This window comes from Ceratotherium simum, chromosome 23 (assembly GCF_057802395.1).
Source record: "Ceratotherium simum simum isolate JZ-2026a chromosome 23, ASM5780239v1, whole genome shotgun sequence".
NCBI classification, from domain to species: Eukaryota; Metazoa; Chordata; class Mammalia; order Perissodactyla; family Rhinocerotidae; genus Ceratotherium; species Ceratotherium simum.
This window is the reverse complement of record NC_141922.1, coordinates 17524935-17545462: the sequence shown is the minus strand read 5'-3', so window position 1 is coordinate 17545462 and position 20528 is coordinate 17524935. Positions and strand designations below refer to the sequence as shown.

Sequence of the window (20528 nt, the reverse complement as noted above, 5' to 3'; positions counted from 1 at the left end):
ACAGAAACACTCAGAATAAATGTCTCTGTTAGACTAAATTTTGAAGTGTTCATTTACATGGTGTTGCTTTTCTCTGTTAACCCTTTTTCCTTTGTCCCCATTCACATTTACGAGGCTCATTGCTTGTCGCCTCCGGAGGGATGTAACAGGAGGGAGCAGAAATAGCCTGTCTGTCTTCCTGAAATTTTTTCCTGAAAGCCTAATCCCCAGGACCAGGGAGGAATCCCAGGTACAGACTAAAACTCTTGGCAAGAAGCCTGGGGGCAAAATTTTAAAAAGGAAATTCTGCAAAAGTTTGGGATAGGGGAAATGAGAGAGGAGAAAGGTTCTGTAGGTCCTGAGTGAAAAGGGAAGTCGGCCCCACATCCCAGAATGGCCCCTGGGTTTGTCTGGGCAGATGGGAATACAGGGAGGCTCCCCTAAAAGTCCCCTGACCTACCCAAGTGTGGTGGAGAGCCCCAGAAGGCCACACAGATGAGACAATTGTAGTGGCAGCTGACCTGAACCTCGATTACCCCATACTTTGGCATCGTCATGATCTTGATATCACAGCAAAATTCCAAGTGTCAGGAGGGTCTCCAAAACCATGGCCCAGTCCTCAGTGGGCAGAACCCTAGGGATGGGTTTAATTTTTCTGTCAGGAGGAAGGGAACCTTGGGTTAGTTGACTTGCAGAAAATAAAGCAGCTACGACTTGTTCTAAGTGTAGTGGGTAAGCGTCCAGAGCCACTCGTGGCCAAGAGAAGGAGTAACTCTGCCAGTGGCCCGTGCCCTGTACATGCCTCAGCACACTGCCGGTGGGCTGGAGAGCTGAGGAGGAGGCCGGTGTAAGCTCAGGCCCCTCTCTGTGCACCCCCATGGTGTTCCCAGAACAGCCAGCAGCAGATCCAGGTTCTGTGGGGCCTGGAACTTAAAAATTTGTGGCCCTCTTTAAGAAAAAGAATACAAAATTAGGAACAGAAGTGAATATTTATTTAGAATAAGAAAAGAAATTCCAACATGTTGCTAACTTTAAAAAAACTGACAAATATCACAAACATTATAAAATTTAGAAAAATAACACTATTGTTATTAATTGTGCCAAAGGCACCTATGTAGTATCTTTTCTTCATTTTTAGCTGCATGTTCTTTGATCCCTTCTCTATATGACAACATATGATTTGTAGTATCATTTTCCGCAGAGAGAAAAGAAATATGATTCAGTCTTTCCTCAAACATAGTTGATTGAAATTTGTTTTTTATTACTAATGGTTGGAATGCATAAAACATGAAACTTCACCACAGACATACTTGCTGTTTTTATTATTGTTACTGCTTTGTGGCCTATAAGCACAAGAATTCTGATACATTCAAATTCGTGCATTGCCATCTAAATTTTTTATTAAAAAGTATATTTTATTAATGTATACAATAGCGAAAAAACTGGATTTTCCATTTTTTCATCTTCGGGACATGAAAGCAAGAGCAAATGGCAAATTACTGTCTCCCTTGATTTTATATAGGAGAAACACAAAGTTGCACTGGTATCTTTTAAAATGCTTTGATGTGAGAGTGCGTTTTGGCCCTGTCCTATTTAACTTTCCAGCCTGAGCTGCAGTAATGTAGTTGGCATAGGGAAGTGTCATGCTGGATTTTTCTTTTCTTATTTTGGTTTACACAAGAAATGTAATGTTTTGAAAAATCCTCAGCCAGCAACCACTTGGTTTTAAAATTTCTTGACAAAAGATCTAATCACACTGGCAGAGAGATGACCTATCTGTCTTATTAAGATGCATGGGTTGAGGGACAGGAGATGCTTTTGGAAACTCAAAGAAGGGCTAAGGTGAGACCTAAACAGCAGGTGTCTGAGTCTTTGCCTGCTGTCTGCAGGTGCTGCCAGCATCTCAGCCAGGCTGCCCTTTTGGTCTTAGTTGGTTCTATGTTCTTGTCCTAGAGTAAGTTTCTTCTTAGGGATATTTATTTATGCTTTGCTCTATTCTACCAAAATGGGACCTAAACCAGAAAAGTTTAATACTCCTGAGGTTGGTCAATGAATGGTGTAATGATTAAGACATGGAGGCTGGAACATAGGCCTGCAGCAAGATTCTAGTGCTTTGATATTCCATTTAAGCTGTTTAATGAGTGCTGTGTGTTTTCAAAGTGGAAGAGTGTGTCTTAGTGAGATGAACTTGTGTTGAATGTGATTCTTGAGGCCAGCTCCGTGGTGTAGTCGTTAAGTTCGGCACACTCCACTTCAGCAACCCGGGTTCACGAGTTCAGATCCCAGGCACGGACCTACACCACTTGTCAGCCACGCTGTGGCAGTGTCCCTCATACAAAGTAGAGGAAGATTGGCACAGATGTTAGCTCGGGGCTATTCTTCCTCAAGCGAAAAAAAAACGAGGAAGATTGGCAACAGATGTTATCTCAGGGTGAATCTTCCTCAGCAAAAAAAAAAAGGTGAATGTGATTCTTCACTAGATAGCCTACTCACTTTTTTTTAAATGTGTGGTGCATTTATGGTTATATGTGTTGCATTGCTGAGTATATTCCTGGCAGGAAAGAACTTCCATTTTAACAAGACGTTGTCAAGAACTGAATCTTCCATTTAAAATTGTACGTCTGAAGATTAAAATAATTTTCTGTACTCCAGTTACTGTTCTTCTACTTTTGAAACCTGGTTTCTCCTCCATGACCCACATCCTTCCAGTGCACAGAACCAGAGAACTTGTTCACGTCCCCGTGTGACATCCAGCCCTGCACTTTTGCATCAAGATGCCACATGAGTCAGCAGCTTGTCATAGGAGTATTCCCGGAAGCTATTCCTAACCTTAACAGCTAGCAAGAACTTAAGTATATACGGCAGTGACTACAATCATGTAAATGTATCCCACTAACCCAAAACTAAATGTATTCTCATCTCAGCTTAACCTTCGGGATCCCCAAAAAGCCCACAGACACTCCAGGGTCACCCTACATGAAGGGAAGTGTGCCAGAGGGGGAGGTGGCATGGAGTGACACGGTGATCTTAACCATTTGTGGTTAAGACATCACACTCTTGCAAATTTTACAAAAACACACGATCTTCTGAAACCTTTGTGAAGGGCCCCTTGCAGGGTCTTCAGAAAGAGCCTGTGCAAGTGAGGGGAGCTGAAACTCAAGCTTCATTAATGTCACAGCAAATCTGTCTCTGAGAACAGGAAAGAAACTCACTAGCGGATGCTGTCCCAAGGTTGAGTCTTGTGTAAACAGAGCCCCCACACCTTACGTCTGCTGGGTGAGGTGGTTACACATCTGGTGTCCCGAAAGCAGAACGACTTGACTCTGAAAAGTCATTTCTTGACTAATAGTCATACTGTGCACCTCCTCACTCAGGCGCTGTGCTGAGGGTCAGGGCAGAGAGAAGAAAACGCAGGCCCCTGCTCTTGAAGGGGTGACTGTAGGCGAGGTGGATCTCTGTGCTCTGTGGCATGTGTCGCATGTGAGAAATGAACAGAGATTTTAATGGCGCACTAACAGAGGCCTGAGTTCCTCCTGATTTGAGGGTGTGGTGGGGGAGGGGAGTAAAATGGCTGGGGAATGTGGAAGGGGGTGATACCTGAGCTGAGTTAAAGGTGCTGGGGGTTTAGGTGGAGAAGAGGAATAGCGATACCCTCCAGCCTTTTCTCTGGGCTGTGATAGGTCATCTTCTTTAGTGATTTCCTAAATCACTTTAGTGCATGGACTGGCCAGGTGGGGAAGAAGCGTCTGGTGGGCAGAAGGAAGATGGGAGTATGTTCTGAGCGCTCACTGCAGCCACACACAGGAGGTGATGCCCTTAAGCACTTTCCTTTGGGAATGTCACCAGTCTGTTTGCCCACGAGCGCTTCCCCTGGAGGACACACCTGGCAATACAGATACATTCCAACGGAGCCATTCTCTTCACTGGCTCCAGGCTTTTAAACCAGCAACTGCAATCCAGAGAGCTCTCAACTGTGTGTCTATGTATTTTATTTATTAATTTTGGAAAAGAGTTGCAGTACTAATATATTACGTACTTCTTTACATATATACAGATATAGAAATTAAAGACGTGAGATACGAAAAATGAAATGAAAGAAGAAAACTTTCTTATTTTCCCTCCTCACCCACTGGGACCCTCTTGCATAATCATGGGGTGCATTGCATCATTTTGGAGACCTCTGAAACCCAGTGTGGTCACATTGTGTTTGAAAGCAGCATGGGGCAGAGGTTGAAAAAGTAAACTCAGGGGGCTGGCCCCGTGGTATAGTGGTTAAGCTCATGTGCTCTGCTTCCACAGCCTGGGGTTCGCAAGTTCATATCCTGGGCATGGACCTACACACCACTCATCAAGCCATGCAGTGGCAGTGACCCACATACAAAATAGAGGAAGATTGGGGGCCTGCCCCGTGGTGTAGTGGTGAATTGCACGCACTCCACCACTGGCGGCTCTGGTTCGGATCCCAGGCACACACCGAGACACCGCTTGTCAGGCCATGCTGTGGCAGCGTCCCGTATAAAGTAGAGAAAGATGGGCACAGATGTTAGCCCAGGGCCAGTCTTCTTCAGCAAAAAGAGGAGGATTGGCATAGATATTAGCTCAGGGCTGATCTTCCTCACACACACACACAAAAAAAGAGGACGATGGGGACAGATGTTAGCTCAGGGCAAATCTTCCTCAGCAAAAAACAAAAAAGAAAAAAGAAAAGTAGACTCAGGATTTAGCTGGCCTGGATGCAAATCCTGCCCCACCACTTTCTAGTTGGGTGACAATCTTAATATCCTTCTCTTTAAAACATGAATAATAATACTGCACACCTCACAGAGTTATTGGGAAAGTTAATACAGTAAAGCATTGAAATCAGTGCCCTGCACCTGGTAAGCACTTGGTAAGTGTTAATTATTATTTTCCTCAGTGCCATTATTAATTTATTTAAAATTATTTAAAACCTTTTTCTGTTTTTTTTTACACTGCCCTAAAAAAAAAAAAAAAAAAAAAGATGGGAAGAAAAGGAAAGAGAAGGCTAAAAGGACTTCCTGAAAAAGGTGATCCCCAATCTGAATTGGAATTTTCCAGAAACAGGTAAGAGTTTGCTGGGTGAGGGTCAAGGGAACAAGAGTCAGCTCAGCCTTTTCTCAGCTAAACTATAGTATTGAAGCTTTTTCACAGATGCTCTTCTTCGCTCTTACATCTCCTTTCTGTCTCTCCTCTGAACTCCTCTCCTGAGCCTCTTCATTGTTTCCAGGGGCTGTTTCGCCCACTGCTTAGAGGAATGCACTTAATGGCTGATGTTCGCTTACTCTGCTTGTGTGTCCTCCATTATGGGACCAAAATGTAAAACCAACCCGCCTCCGAGCATCCCCAGCAGTCAGGGGTGGCCATGGGACCACTTTCTGTTCCAGAGGGGGAGGCAGAAGTCCATGGCGGGCAGGTCTTGTTTCTTTTTGCTCTGCCCTGTTCCTGCTTCAGTTTACTCACAGAGCCTAGAGGTGTAGGAGCCATCTTGAAACCACAGGGATGAAAGAGTCATCTAAGGCTGGGAAGGAGCCTGGTTTACTGAGGATTTCCGTGAACAGCTACACCAGCCCTGGACTGCTCTTTATATTAAAAAATATATACCTCCCCACACATTTTGAGCTGCTGGTTTGTTGGGGTTTTTACTACCTGCTGCCAAACACACTGACACGTCTGGATGAGCCACATCAGTAAGGATGTCTGATAGAGATGAATGAAGGATGGCCGTGGGTAAGGGTAGGACCCTTGAGGAGACCTGAACATCCAAGCCATGAGAAACCCAAGAACTTTCCTCCGAGCCTTCAACTACTTTGGTGCTGGTTATTGCTGCCATCTAGTGGCAATATTTTGAAACTAAAACACTCTTGGGCCATGAACTGTTTTTCCTTGAGATCTTTCTTCTTTCCATCCATCATTCGTTCATTCATGCATTCATTCACAGGTGCTTTCATCCTAAAGATATTTCATGAGGGCCTACTGTGTGTGGGGCTCCTCATAAATACAATAATGAGGGGGGAAATCCAGCTCCTGCCCCTTGAAACTTATACACTTGAGGGAAGATAGCCATTAATCAAATAAAAAAAATGGAAACGTATGACTGGAAAGGGCTATAAGAGAAGACTGTGGTGCTAGGAGAATCAATACGGATTTGACTTATTGCGGAGATGGGTAGGAGGTTAGAGAAGGTTTTCCTGAGGATGTTCTGATTGGCCTGGGGTCTCAGGAATAACCAGATTAGGAAGGGAGTGTTCTGGGCAGTGAGTGCAGTCATGAAAGCGAGCTGCAATGAAGGGAGGGGGTTGTTGAGTACTAGGGAATGAAAAAGTCCATGCGTTTAGATTAGTACTTGATACTACGCATTCTAGTTTCTGAATTGAGACTATGGGTGTAAATTATAATGACCATAGAGTCATTTCACCTGAGTGTGAGCTGCAAAGATACTGGCTAACAGATATCTATAGAACACTCCAGCCAACAACAGCAGAAGACACATTCTTCTCAAGTGCCCATGGAACATTCTCCAAGATAGACCATATGTGAGGCCATAAAACAAGCCTATAAATTTAAGAGGATTGAAATAATACCATGTTCTCCAACCACAGTGGGACAACATTAGAAATTTGGGTAATTCCAAGTGTGTAGAAATTAACACACTCCTAAATAACCAGTGAAATGCCCCTGCCAGTATCCTGGTTGCTCATGTTAGAAACCTGGGACTTTTCTTATATGAAAAGAAATGGGTCAAAGAAGAAAAGCTACACATGGCCTAGGTCTCCATGCATGAGCAGGGGAAAGATGGCCCCAGTGAGCAGTGGGGCAAAATAAAGATGCTTTCTGGTTACAAGCTGTGAGTTCTGAGTGTTCATTTTACTGTTTACATTTAAAACACTACAAATCAATAAGTAAAAAGGCAAGCAATGTTACCACTCAAAGATGTGGTTCTCTGCCCGATACACCTAAAAAGCCAATTATTATGGCATCAGCTTTTGAGAAAAGAAAAAAGATTTATTGTGAGTTTGACCTGCAAGGAGACAAGAGGCAAAAGCTCTCAGATCTGTCTCCCTGATCTGGGGAGGGCTTGGCCAAATTTACAAGATGAAAGGCAGGGCAGTCTGAAGTGTGGAGATACATGATTGGAGGTAAGGAGAAGTGAGGTAATTGGTGATCTGTGCAAGCGTAGTTGAGCTTCACGCCTCTTCATAGGACGCATGTTCACAAAATGGCAGCAGTACTATGATCTGATGGCAGAGTTTTTAGCCCCTTGACATCAAAAGGGTCACTTATTGGGCATTTTTGCAGGTCCAGTTGATAGCTTGCTGGTCTCAACTGGCCTGAACTGGACAAAGGATCAACTCTCAGTTCCTGAAAAGAAACTCTTAATTACTCTGTTGATAAGATAGGGTCGGTTGAACTGGTCCTAATAGGCCCGTGGTTATGGCATCACCATATAAAAATAACTCCTATTGGGATTTTTTTGCAAAATGTAAAAAAAAAATTCAGTAAAACCATCTTCTAATGAACTAAGCTGAGAACTTTCATATATATTATTAAAACTTGCTATTTTTAAGTTCTTATAAATTTAAATATTACAAAGTCTCAAGCTCTAGGTATCATCATATGAAGTATTCAAAGCCAACGTATGATAATGGAATATTCCATTATGGCATAATATGCTTTATAATGTGACAATGTGGCACTTTATAAAATAAAACAAAGCTTATAAAAATCTCATTACTATCTTGGTTTCTACTTCAAACACACTGACATAAAACAAAGTAGTCAAATAATAGTATGTTATCAGTGACATAAACAAAGGCGAGAAGTCCACGCAGGAAGTTGTGAGCCAAGGTCTAGGGCACTGTCATTGGGACAGAGAGAAGGGGGAGCTGTGTAGCAGGTAAAGTCCGTTAACAATGGAGATGGCTTTGGGGTGAGCACTGAGGACAAGGGAGAGGCTTAAGTAAAAGAAAAGTCCTAGGTTTCTGACATAAGCACCTAGGAGACTAACGGGCATTTCATGAGCCAACGAGGGGTAGAAAGAACAGAGGTTGAGTACATTTTGGAAGTGTTGAGTTTGAGGTGCGTGGAAAACATCAAATAGGGGGGAGATGGTAGACAGGTATACCCATAAGAAGCAGCATTCAGTGAGGTAGGAGGAAAAACAACAGAATGTGTTCTTCAAAATGCAAGAGAGGGATGGCTTGGTCTATCCTCCACACTCACAAAGCACTTGAAAATGCAACTCCAATAGCACTTAACTCATGGCATTAGTTATTTGTGAGTGTATCTACAATTCAGAATTGAGTTCTGTGAAGGCAGGAACTACATCTTATTTGACTCTCTATGCTTTAATGAGCTTAGCACTGGGGGGTTTGTCAAATAGTTGGTGTTCAGAAAATGCAGAAGTGATGCTAAAATGAATGAACAAGTGACGAGGCACCCAGTGGAAGGGAAAGGCATTCCAGGTGCAGCAAGCAGAGCGAAGAGAAGAAGAAGAGAAAAGCAATTATTCCTCTTTATTTCCAGGCTCCAGGATCTCTCAAGCCATGGAAGAAAGCTCTTGTGCATTGAGCCAGGCCAAGACAATTCAGAACCTCCTTCCTACACGAAAGCTGACAGCATACTGGGGAGAAAAGCCCTTACAGAAGTGAATACAGCCTCTCTTGTGAGGGGCTGGTGGATGGTCCTTAGGTCTTGAACGTGTTGGCACCTCATCAAGAAGAGGTGGTAATACAAACTCATCTTTAGCTGGGGCCTCTCGGACTGAGATTCATGTGGAATGAAATCATTCCAGCCACTTTAGGAGAGGCAATTTGTGAAAAAGTTTGCCCACCCTCCCCTCTCCTCTCCAGCTAATTTCCCTAACCTACTTCTCCTCACTAACTCATTATCCTCTTCTGCATTTGAACTCATGAATTGTCTACAAGCTTGTTGATTATTGTCATTGCTGGCTGCTTTTGCTTTGTTGTGATTTTAATGAGTTCAAACGACAGAAATGATGGGGAAAGTGAGGTCATATGTTTATGTGATGGTCGATCAAATTGGCTATCTACAAATGTGGCTCATTTGTACATCTTCAGTTTTTTTTTTTTTTCAGTAAGTGAAGTTATTTTATTGATGTTTTAATGGTTTCTAACATTGTGAAATTTTGGGTTGTACATTTTTGTTTGTCCATCACCATATATATGACTCCCTTCACCCCTTGTTCCCACCCCCCACCTCCCCCCCATCCCCACTGCCCCTGGTAACCACAGTCCAGTTTTCTCTTGTACATCTTCAGTTTTTAAAAGGACCATTTCCAACTCTCAAACATTAAGTTAACTTTCAAATCATATCCCCCAATATTTTGTTTATCTCATATTAACAGTAAAGTCTAGGTCAAAGTCTGTACTACATTATTTTAATTATTGTTGCAAGGTGTCAGGCTGACTTTGGAAGAGAGGGAAACCTAGAGAAAAAACACTATGTAAGATATGACTTCTCCCATCTCCCACTACAAATAAAACTAAAGAGAGTTTCCATTTGTGTGGGACACAGAAAACAATTTCGTCAGTGCATCATAGATTTTTCTAAGATATAAAAATAACATTTGTTCATCATATACAGTTTGTAACTAGAGAAAAATGTACAAAATAAAATGGAATTATCTCTAATTGCATCACACGTAGGGAATTCCTGTGAATCACTGTTCACCTTTGAGAGCTTGCCCTAATAAACTTGTTTAAAGACATAAATAATAGGCCACTATCTAAGGCATAATTGTATATTTTGCAATTTAACACTGCATAAGGAGTAACTTCCCATGTCATTAAAATTTCTTAAGATCATCATAATAATTGTATAATATTTCCATCTAAAGGATGTACCATAATTAATTAGACCATTCATCTATAGGTTTAAGTAAAACAGTAAGGACTATTTTAGTTTATCAATCTTTGTCTGAATTTCTGATCATTTCTACATCCATGGAATGGATTACTGCTTGAATGGGTATGAACATGTTCAAGTCTCTTTGTTTTAAAAGCAGTCATTCTCGTAGTAACTACAGTATTTGCCAAGCAATGACTTATGACCAGGAACTATAAAAAACGCTGGAGGTATAGCAATAAACAGAAAAACAAAACAAAACAAAAAAAACATTCCCTGTCTTTGAAAAGATTATCTGCTACTAAGATGACCTTCAGACAAACCTCCAGCCATTGCATCATCTAGGGGAAGGGCATTTCAGATAAAGGGAACAGCAAGTCCAAAGGTAAAAGCATAAGAAAATGCTTGGCCTATTTTAGGAAGTGAAAGGAGACTGGTGTCTCTAGAGTGTGTTTAGTCTGGGGAACAGTCTCATTTCAGGTTGAGACTTAGGAGCCAGATCATGCATAGACTGGTGGGCCAGGGCAAGGAGAAAGGGCCAGGGCAATGGGTAGGCAGGAACTGTTCATCAGTAGCGAGGGACAGAAACTATGTTTTGAAAACTCTCATCCTGGTTCATACGTGGAGAATTAAAAAGAAGTTATGAGTCCTAATGGAGATCCCAGTGAGGAGGCTGCTGCAGTAATCTGTGTGCCAGAAGGTGGCTAAGAAGATCAAGAGAGGCAGACTAATTTGATATATACTTTGGAGTATATGGAGTATATAAGCACATGGCAGCTGACCATCAAATAGTTACAGGAAGTTGAGGAAAAGGAGGGGGAGAGGTGATTGAAGATACTTCCTAAACAGTGTGCTTGACTAAATGGGTGGACGCTGGACAGTATGGTACGATTACATACATGGGGGTCAGTGGCAAAAAGAAATCTGTTTCAAACATATTAAGTATGAGTTGCCTATTAGACACCAAGTTGAGATATCAAAAACACAAATGGTCTTAGAGTTGGGAGTGGGAGATATGGAGTGGTGAGAAATATGAACTTGGAAATATCAGTAGGAATGAAGAGTCAAAAGAGAGGTTGTTAAAGATGGCAAGTGGCAGCATGTTTACATACTGATGGGAATAATCCAGGAGAGACAGAGAAAGAAATTGAAAATGCAGGACATAGAGAGGATTAGTGAAAAACTGATGTCCTGAGAGAACTCTGGGAGACAGTATAGAACGTGCCTCAGAGGTATTCCAAATAAGGTGTGTAGAAGCTGGAAATTTATTCACAAGTACCATCAGTCACAGGTTGAGGGATGCTCCCCGGGGTGGGGGGGGGGGTGCGGTTAATTCCCCAGCATTTCTGGCCTGCCCTGGACATGAGCTAAGACCATCCTGGTGAGCAGAGAAACCCATCAGGCAAAGACTCCTAAGTGCTTGCATTTAGAAACCAGTGGGGTGGCATACACAGGAATGGTGAGTCCCAAGGGTAAATGAGGCGCTAAGAGGGTCTTCTACTCTGTCCTGCTTGATGTTTTTTCCATGGAATTTGAATCTTAAAAATAGAGATGAGACTGAAAACAACAACTCTGATTGACATTGAATAGGTGTCGAAAAACAAGAAGGTGTTTTAGCCATAGCCTGTGCCTCCCATACAGAGAGACCTGAATTGGGGACTTCAATTAATGTTAACCTCTCTGGGTCTCAATACCCTAATCTGTAGAATGGTAGGAGGTAAGTATAAAGAATAGGGCTTCTTTACAACTCTTATTTTCAATTATTTGAATTTATCTGTAGGGGAATTCCCCTTCGTCCTCATTAGATTATCCAAGCATTCCAAAAGGTACTTAATATCTGCCATATAACCATTCAGCTTGTTACATTCTACCTTTTGAGTATCTACTCTTTACTAGTTACTATTCAAAGCATTTTGTATATATAATATCTGTAATCACGATAGCAATCATCTGAGGAAGTTAACACAGTTCCCATTTTAGAGGTGAAGATTCTGGATCTGAGCGGTGATTTGATTTACCCGAACTCAGATCCTTCAGACTTGCCAACACTTGTTTCTTATACTGCAGGACAGTGAGGTGGCGATGACTATCTCTGCAAGGAAAAGGAATGGGGAAGCTGTATCTGACTCTTCACTCTCAGCAAATACGGTGATCGCCGATGCTGATCTGAGAGCAGCATGAGACTATGGGAAGCCTTTCTCCAAATTCAGCCCATCATTCCACGTTCACTTCTCTTTTTGGATCTTTGAGCAGTACTGAAGAGGGTACACGAGGATTCCGGAGGATACCGACTAATCTGAACTTTTTAAGCCCACAGAATTCCTTGTTATTATTAATTTCCTCTTAGACTGAAGCAAGTAATGGTCGACCACAATAAAGATGGCGATAGCGGCTTCACCACGGCAACGGCGACGCCATTCGCCCACAAGCGCGTCAGTACCATTTAGTTCCGGCCCGCCAGTTTGACGTCACTTCCTGCCCTGCCACAGTACGTGCCTTTCTTCTTCCTTCGGCGGTGGATGAATGGAGGAAGGTGAGCGGGCTCTGATCAGAGGGAGACTCACGGAGGGAATCCGAGAGAATGTGGGGCCAGCAACATGGACAGGGAAGGTGGGAAGCCCGTGGCTGTTGTCGCAGTTGTGACTGAGCCTCGATTTACCCAGCGATACAGGGAATATCTCGAGGAGCAGAAACTCCTGGATAGACAGCACCGCGTGGAAAAGCTGCCGGATGGCACCGTGGCGCTCCCCGTGCTGGGAGAGGCCGTCCCTGAGCAGCACCTGCGGGAGCTGAGGAATCGTGTGGCCCCAGGCAGCACCTGTATGCTAACGCAGCTCCTGGATCCTGTTCCTTCAAAGAAGGCCCAGGGTTGTTCACCTGCCCAAAGGCTGTGTCTCGAGGTGAGTCGCTGGGCAGAGGGCCGGGGAGTGACGTGGTCAGCGGAGTTGGAGGATGATTTGCCCCGATCTTGGCAACGGCATGGTAACCTCGTGTTGTTGAGTGAGGACTGTTTCCAAGCCAAGCAATGGAAAAATCTGGAACCAGAACTCTGGAAGACTGTTGCCTCGGCACTTGGCGTCCAGCGTTTGGCCAAACGAGGGCGGGTATCACCGGATGGTACTCGAACTCCAGCAGTGACTCTGCTGCTGGGTGACCGTGGCTGGGTCGAGCATGTGGACAATGGAATCCGATATAAGTTTGACGTGACCCAGTGCATGTTCTCCTTCGGAAACATTACTGAGAAACTTCGAGTGGCATCGCTGCCCTGTGCTGGAGAAGTGCTGGTGGATCTCTATGCAGGGATTGGTTATTTTACATTGCCATTCCTAGTTCATGCTGGTGCTGCTTTCGTCCATGCCTGTGAGTGGAACCCCCATGCTGTAGTCGCTCTGAGAAATAACCTTGAGATCAATGGAGTAGCAGATCGGTGCCAGATACACTTTGGGGATAACAGAAAACTAAAGCTCTCCAGTATTGCAGACAGGGTGAATCTGGGACTGATTCCCAGCTCTGAAGAAGGCTGGCCCATTGCCTGCCAGGTGCTCCGACAGGATACTGGGGGCATTTTGCATATCCACCAAACTGTGGAATCTTTCCCAGGGAAGAATCTTCAGCCTCTTGGAAGCAATGAAGTGGAGAAGGAGCATTGGCCTTATCCTCAGCAAATTACCACCAACCAATGGAAAAATGGGGCTACCAGGGATTCCAGGAGAAAAATGCCGTCAGCAGCCACCAAGCCAGAGTGGCAAAGGTGGGCGGAATCTGCAGAAACTCGCATTGCCACTCTTCTTCAGCAGGTGCATGGGAAACCGTGGAAGACACAAATCCTGCTCATCCACCCAGTGAAATCCTATGCTCCCCATGTGGATCACATAGTCGTCGATCTGGAATGCCGCCCCTGTCCTCTAGTTGGCTAGAGAAGGTGGATCCTGAGACACAAGGATCTACGTGTGAGTGATCCTTGATGCATCAGCTCAGGCCGGTTCTCATCCCCCTTGTCTCCTGGTAATCTATTTTAATATTTTGTGGCCCTGAAAGCAGGGCCAAAACCAGTCCAGATCATTTCATTTATCTTCCATTAACATGTTGAGAATGCCTACATATCTGGGAGAAGCAGTGTGGTCATTGAAATGAGGCCCATCTGTGCAAACATGAATTCCGACTTCTGACCTCCGTCCTATCTGACCTTGGGGACAAGTTTCCAATATTCTTTGGGCTTGGATTTCCTCATTTGCAAAAGGAGTGTTTCTTTGAACTGTCTCACATGGCTATTATCTAATAAGCTGTTGTACACGGGGCATTGGTTATTTTAGAGTGAAAGACATGTGCTGTTTCCAAAATCACTCCAGCTACAATATGGAAAATCAACTGGAGGGGAGCCAGGATGGAAGCAGGGAGACCAATGAGGAGGTTGTCCAGGCATGAGATGATGGTAGCTTGGACTAGGGTGGTGGCAGTGGGAGGGTGGATGGCTTTGAGAAATAAAATTGACGGGACTAAGTAATGGAGTCCAAATCAAAGCATTAAAATAGTGCTGCTTTGTTAGTATGAATGGCTAAATTAGGGAGGGAAGAGGGCAAAAATTACTCTTGTGTATGAACTCCATTCCCCTACTTGAGCATTCTTAAATGAGTGTGTGCATAGGGAGGATGTCTTATATATTACGTATATTGTGGTAGAAAAAGGTTTAAGAATGACTGCTTTAAATCATAGGGAAACTACATTTCCAGCCTTAAGCTTGTGCAGTAGCTGCCAATTGCCAGCTATTTTTAAAGTTCAAATTAAAATCTTAGATTTTTACAGCCCTCAGACTCTCTTTTCATCTTCCTTCCCTGGCTGACAACATCAGGACCAATGTAAGGAGCTATAGGCAATGAGAGACATTCTGCAGAGTTTTTCAAGCCTCACTTTATTTCATGGCTGTCTGCCATCACCACTGGTTATCTTTGGAACCACTAATTGTAGAGAATCACTCTGTTTGCCTTTGGGATGACTAATTGTCAAGAATCGCTTTTCAGAGCTTTGTTTTGGTGCACTTTGAAGCCAGCTGGCCTGTTTGCCTGATGAAGGAAATATAGAAAAGTGTGACTTTATCAGGATTATGATTGTACCTGGCATTTGGCTGGCTGGATTGGGCTGGGCTGTTTGTCCTTCTATTGCAACAGTGGCAATTAGCACAGGATTGGTGCTGTTTGTGTTATTCCACAAATATTAAGTGCCTACTATATACATGAGCCGCAGGAAATATAAAGATACATTAGATACAGTCCCTGTCTCTGAGGAGCTCACAACCTAGCAGCAGAAATAGATAAATACTCAAAGGATTGGAATACAATAAGTGCCATATGAATGATAACAAGTTGTAGGAGCGCAAAGGGGGGGAAGAAAAGTTCCGGGAATTGAATGGAGAAGTCTTCAGAGAGGTAGTGTTTGAATTGGCTCTTAAAAACTGAGTAAGACTTTGCTAAGTGGAGTCAGGCTGGAAACAGATGCTAGTTGAAGAGAATTACAGGTGCAAAAGTTTGAATGCTCAGAAAATGTTTGCAACATTGTCATTAGATCAATTTGGAACAGAAGCAGTGAGAGATGTGTTGAAGATAGGGGTTATTGTAAGGATCAGAGAGAACAGTGTCTTGTACACAGGAAGCCCCCAGGAAATGTTAGCTAGTGTGTGATCCCACCACAGAAGGGGGAGACTGCTTGTTTCCATTCTTGTCCCACAGAATGGCCTTCCTGCGTTTGCCTTAATCATCTCTCCTTTTACATATTGGGTTTCTTCCAGCGTGTGTGCCTACAGCTTTCTCTCCTCAAACTAAAGATGCCAAGCTGGGGGCTTGAGCCAGTATGAGGAGGAAGGCAGGGGAGAAACAATGAGGAAGATGAGTCAGTGAGCCACATGTCCAGGGGATGAGGAGTTACCTTCCTGCCATAAGCTATGCAGCTGATGTCAGGTGCACCCAAATGAATTCATTCAACCTGTTGTATATATCAGGTCCTGAGTGTTCAGTGGTGAAAGAAGATTGACATGGGCTCTGCCTTCATAGAATTTAGGTTCCACTCATTCAACTCCTGGCTCCCCTTCTTTCTGTGTGACCTGAGGCAAGTCATGAATCTCTAGATTTAGTTTCCCCATCTACATTAGGGTTAACAATTGTACATATCCTGAAGGGTAGTTGTTAGGTTTAAATGAGTTAACATATGTCATCACAATGACTGGCATATAGTGAATACTTCATTCAGTCAGTCATTGTATAAGGTGAACTACTGTTTCCCAATTTTGCCCTGAGGGATTGCTGTATATTTGGTTTACTTAAAGTGGAATGTTCTTATTTTGAAAAGCCATTCATTGATTAATTAGGATATACTGTGCACTGTCTCCATCAGGCACTGTGCTGAGGGCCAGGGACATAGAGGTGAATAAAGCTGAGTTCTGCCCACAATGGGATCACTATCTGGTGACATGGACACAGAGGAAACAAGCTCAATCCTATGTACTAAGTGCTGAGATAGACACAAACAGGTTTTTAGGGGCACACATGGGGGAGGCAGCCACCCACATTTGGGGGTCTGGGGGGGGGAGGTGGGGAGTGTGACTGGGAAGGTGGGAGCAGGGATGCCTAAGCTGAGAGTTAAAGGGTGAGCAGGAGGGCCCGCCCCGTGGCTTAGCGGTTAAGTGCGCGCGCTCCGCTACTGGCGGCCCGGGTTCGGATCCCGGGCGCGCACCGCCGCACTGCTTCTCTGGCCATGCTTGAGGCCATGTCCCACATACAGCAACTAGAAGGATGTGCAACTATGACATACAACTATCTACTGGGGCTTTGGGGGAAAAAAAATGAGGAGGATTGGCAATAGATGTTAGCTCAGAGCCGGTCTTCCTCAGCAAAAAGAGGAGGATTAGCACGGATGTTAGCTCAGGGCTGATCTTCCTCACAAAAAAAAAAAAGAGTGAGCAGGAGTTATGTGTGAATGGAAGAAAATAAGCGTCCCTTAAGCCTTTTCTCCACTTGATTATATCCATTTACATTACAGTTTTCTCCGGGCACTTGCTGGATTGGCCTGGTCAGGAAGAGGCATCTAATGGAACCAAGGAAAAAAGTCCGAAAGGGTCAGGAGGCGTATGGAGTCCTTGTCACCTCAATCCAGGAATCTGTAAAAGCTCTAAAGGCTTCCTTTGTGAGTTTCAGTATTACTTCCCAGTTAATGCTCCCACTTAATGGAGATGTGATTAAAAACAATAATAATTTTATTAAACTCCCTCAACCGTGAGCTGCTCTATTATTAACTCTATAATTTTAATAAATTATGTGCATGTATTAATATATGAGTATAATGTATACATTTTAAATATACATATAAATTTAAAATGATGTCGGGCCGGCCCTGTGGCTTAGCAGTTAAGTGCATGTGCTCTGCTGCTGGCGGCCCGGGTTCGGACCCCAGGTACGCACTGACGCACCGCTTCTCGGCCATGCTGAGGCCTCGTCCCACATACAGCAACTAGAAGGTTGTGCAACTATGACATACAACTATCTACTGGGGCTTTGGGGGGAAAAAAAAGAAATAAATTATAAATTTAAAATGATGAGAAAAATAAATAGAAAAAGCATCTTTAATTCGGTTTCTCCTACCCTAGGCACATGTGAAAAGAAACCCAATATATGTCATTCTGAACAGCCTCAGGGTACAGCCACATCACATGGGGCAAGCCATAAACTAGTCATTTTCAAACTAAACTATTACTTTAAATGATTACAACTATTTAAATGTTTTTAAAAACTGTAATAGGGGCCGGCCCGGTGGCGTAGCGATTAAGTGCACGTGCTCCACTGCAACGGCCCAGGGTTCACAGGTTCGGATCCCGGGCATGCACCGACGCTCTGCTTGTCGGGCCATGCTGTGGTGGTGTCCCATATAAAGTGGAGGAAGATGGGCACGGATGTTAGCCCAGGGCCAATCTTCCTCAGCAAAAGGAGGAGGATTGGCATTGGATGTTAGCTCAGGGCTGATCTTCCTCACCAAAAAAAAAAAAATTGTAATAAAAACCCAGCCCAGCTCATACATTGCTAGTGGGATTGTAAAATAGTGCAAGCACCTTGGAAAGCAGTTTGGCAGTTCCTTAAAAAGTTGAACATAGAGTTACCATATGACCCAACAGTTCCCCTTGATCTATACCCAAGAGAAGTGCACACATATGTCCACACAAAAACTCATACATGAATGTTTTTAGAGGTGTTATTCACAATAGTCAAAGTGTGAAAACAACCCAACAGTCCGACAGCTGATGAATGAATAAACAAAATGTGGTATATCTGTACAATGGAACCTATAAAAAGGAATGAAGTACTGATACATGCTACAACGTGGATGAACCGTGATAACATTATGCTAAGAGCAAGAAGCCAATCACAGAAGTTCACTTGTTGTATGATTCTGTTTATATGAAAAGGCCAGAATAGGCAAATCCATAGAAACAAAGTAGTTTGCCTGGGCTGTGGGAGGAGGGAATGGGGAGTGACTGCTGGTGGGTACTGGGTTTCTTTTTGGGGTGATGAAAATGTTCTGAAATTAGATAGTGATGATGATTGCACCACTCTGAATGTATTAAAAACCACTTAATTGTATACTTTAAAAGGGTGAATTTTCTAGTGTGTGAGTTATATCTCAATAAACCTACTGAAAAAAGAAACAATTTGAGAGGAGACAAGGAAGAAGCTTGGCAAAGTCTTCCTGAAAGCCTGAGCTGAATTTTAAACTTATTCATAGGGGTCAGCCAGGTAAAGGCAGAAGGAAGTGAGGGCCCCTCAGACTCTTCCAGCCTAAGCCATTTCTGTCTCATGGAAACTCTCTCTTGGTGTGCCCATCAAGGGACGAATGGATAAAAAAGCTGTGGTATATATACACAATGGAATACTACTCAGCCATAAGAAACGATGAAATCCAGCCATTTGTGACAACATGGATGGACATTGAGGGCATGATGCAAAGTGAAATAAGTCAGAGGGAGAAGGTCAAATACCGTATGATTTCCTTCATTAAGTAGTAGATAATAACAACAATAAACAAACACATAGGGACAGAGAAAAAAAAAAAAAAAAAAAGAAACTCTCTCTTGGGTCTCACTTTACATTCTTAAATTACCATTATGCCCTTTCTCTAGACCATTCTCCAAGTTGTTCCCAGGAACCTTTTCACTGGGGCCTAGAGGGTGTTCACTCACTGTAGGAGATGCTGAGGTTGACTCACATAATACCCATCCCAATGCCCCTTGCTTTTAGCATCCTCTACAGGGAGGCTGGGCAATGAAAGTCCTTGATTTCCCAGCCTTTCTTGCAGCTCGAGTGGCCATGTGAACCAGTTCTGGCAAGGAGATGTAGGCAGAAGTCCCCAAAGAGGGTTTTGGTGCTTCAAGCCTTCCTCTTTCTTTGACGTCCTCTATTTACCTGTGATGCAGCAGCAACATCTGGAGGTGCAGCAGCCATCTCTCCAGGCACGCTAACGTTGGCGGAGCAGCATCATGCGAGGAGTCTTATTTCTTTAAGAGATCCTTGAGCAGTTGCATCAGGCCTAGAATGCCTGTCTCTGAACTTCTTGTCCTATGGGGAAAATACCGCCTACACACTTATATTATAGGTTACTGTCAGAATTTTTTTTGTACTCGCAGCCAAAAATTACTTCTACCTGATATTCTGAATAGTGGGTTAACCAGATCAATAAGACACGTGATAGAGTTGAACAAAGAAAAACCACTGGCAGAGTGGGAATGCTCACAGGGCTCTCACCACTCGAAACAGGGCATTTTGAAATCCAAGTTCCTTTTCAGATGCTTCTTGTTAATGCTGCCGTCTAGTGGAGATGCTGTGGAAATAAAAACTCATTCAGCCTTGAACTACTTTATCCTTGACTCTGAGGTATATCTTTATTCTTTCCCTCTTTCTCCTTGCCCTTCCCTCCCTCCCTCTCCCCCTTTCACAAATTTTTTTGAACCCTTATGGTGTGCCAGACACTGTGGTAATCAATAGGAATAAAATAACAAAACCAGACCTAATCTCAGACCCAGGGACCTTATACTCTAATGAGGGAATGGGCATTAAATAATCACCACATATAACAGTTCATGTAACAACTCACATTCTAGTAAATGCTAGAAGAGGAGGTTCTCGGTGCAATAGGAACCTGTAACGGGGTTGACGGAGTCACAAAGATGAGGGAGGCTTCCCTGAGGACATGATGACTGAGGTGAGAACTGAAGGGTGAGCAGGAATTAAGTGACCAAAACAGGGGAGAGCTCTCCAGGCCACGACGACAGTGTGTGCAAGTGCCCTGTGGAGTTGTTTGAGGGGCTAAAATGAAGGCCAGGGTGGATGGAAAGGAAAGAGTAGAAGTGAAGGGGTGTTAAGCAGGCTGCAGAGGTAAGTGGTGGTCAGACCATGCAGGGGACAGTGTAGGCTATATTAAAAACATTATCCCAACAGCAATGGGATATCATTGAAGGGTCTTAAGCAGAGATGTCACATGATTAAATATATGGGGTTTTATAAGTTCACGTTTCATTAGAATCCTAGTGTTCTAACACCATTTTAAAATATACTCAATATATACACAAAACCCCATATTACTTCCTCCTAATCTTTTCTTTCTTTCTTTTTTTGGTGAGGAAGATTGGCCCT

General features: G+C 43.5%; 1 protein-coding gene across 3 annotated transcripts; it reads left to right on the top strand.

Annotated features, from left to right (window-relative positions):
- Positions 1 to 12356: 12356 nt before the first annotated feature.
- TYW2 (tRNA wybutosine-synthesizing protein 2) lies at positions 12357 to 17127 on the top strand. 3 transcript variants are annotated; one of them, XM_087447474.1, is made up of 2 exons: positions 12357 to 13612; positions 16891 to 17127. In XM_087447474.1, exons 1-2 carry the CDS (start codon positions 12459 to 12461, stop codon positions 16937 to 16939), a joined length of 1203 nt encoding a protein of 400 aa, XP_087303600.1. In that variant the 5' UTR covers positions 12357 to 12458; the 3' UTR covers positions 16940 to 17127. The 3 variants fall into 3 exon arrangements, 2 of the variants coding, with proteins under 2 accessions (XP_087303600.1, XP_087303599.1); XR_015555964.1 differs by having other exon boundaries at positions 12358 to 13866; XM_087447473.1 differs by having other exon boundaries at positions 12358 to 13811.
- Positions 17128 to 20528: the final 3401 nt, after the last annotated feature.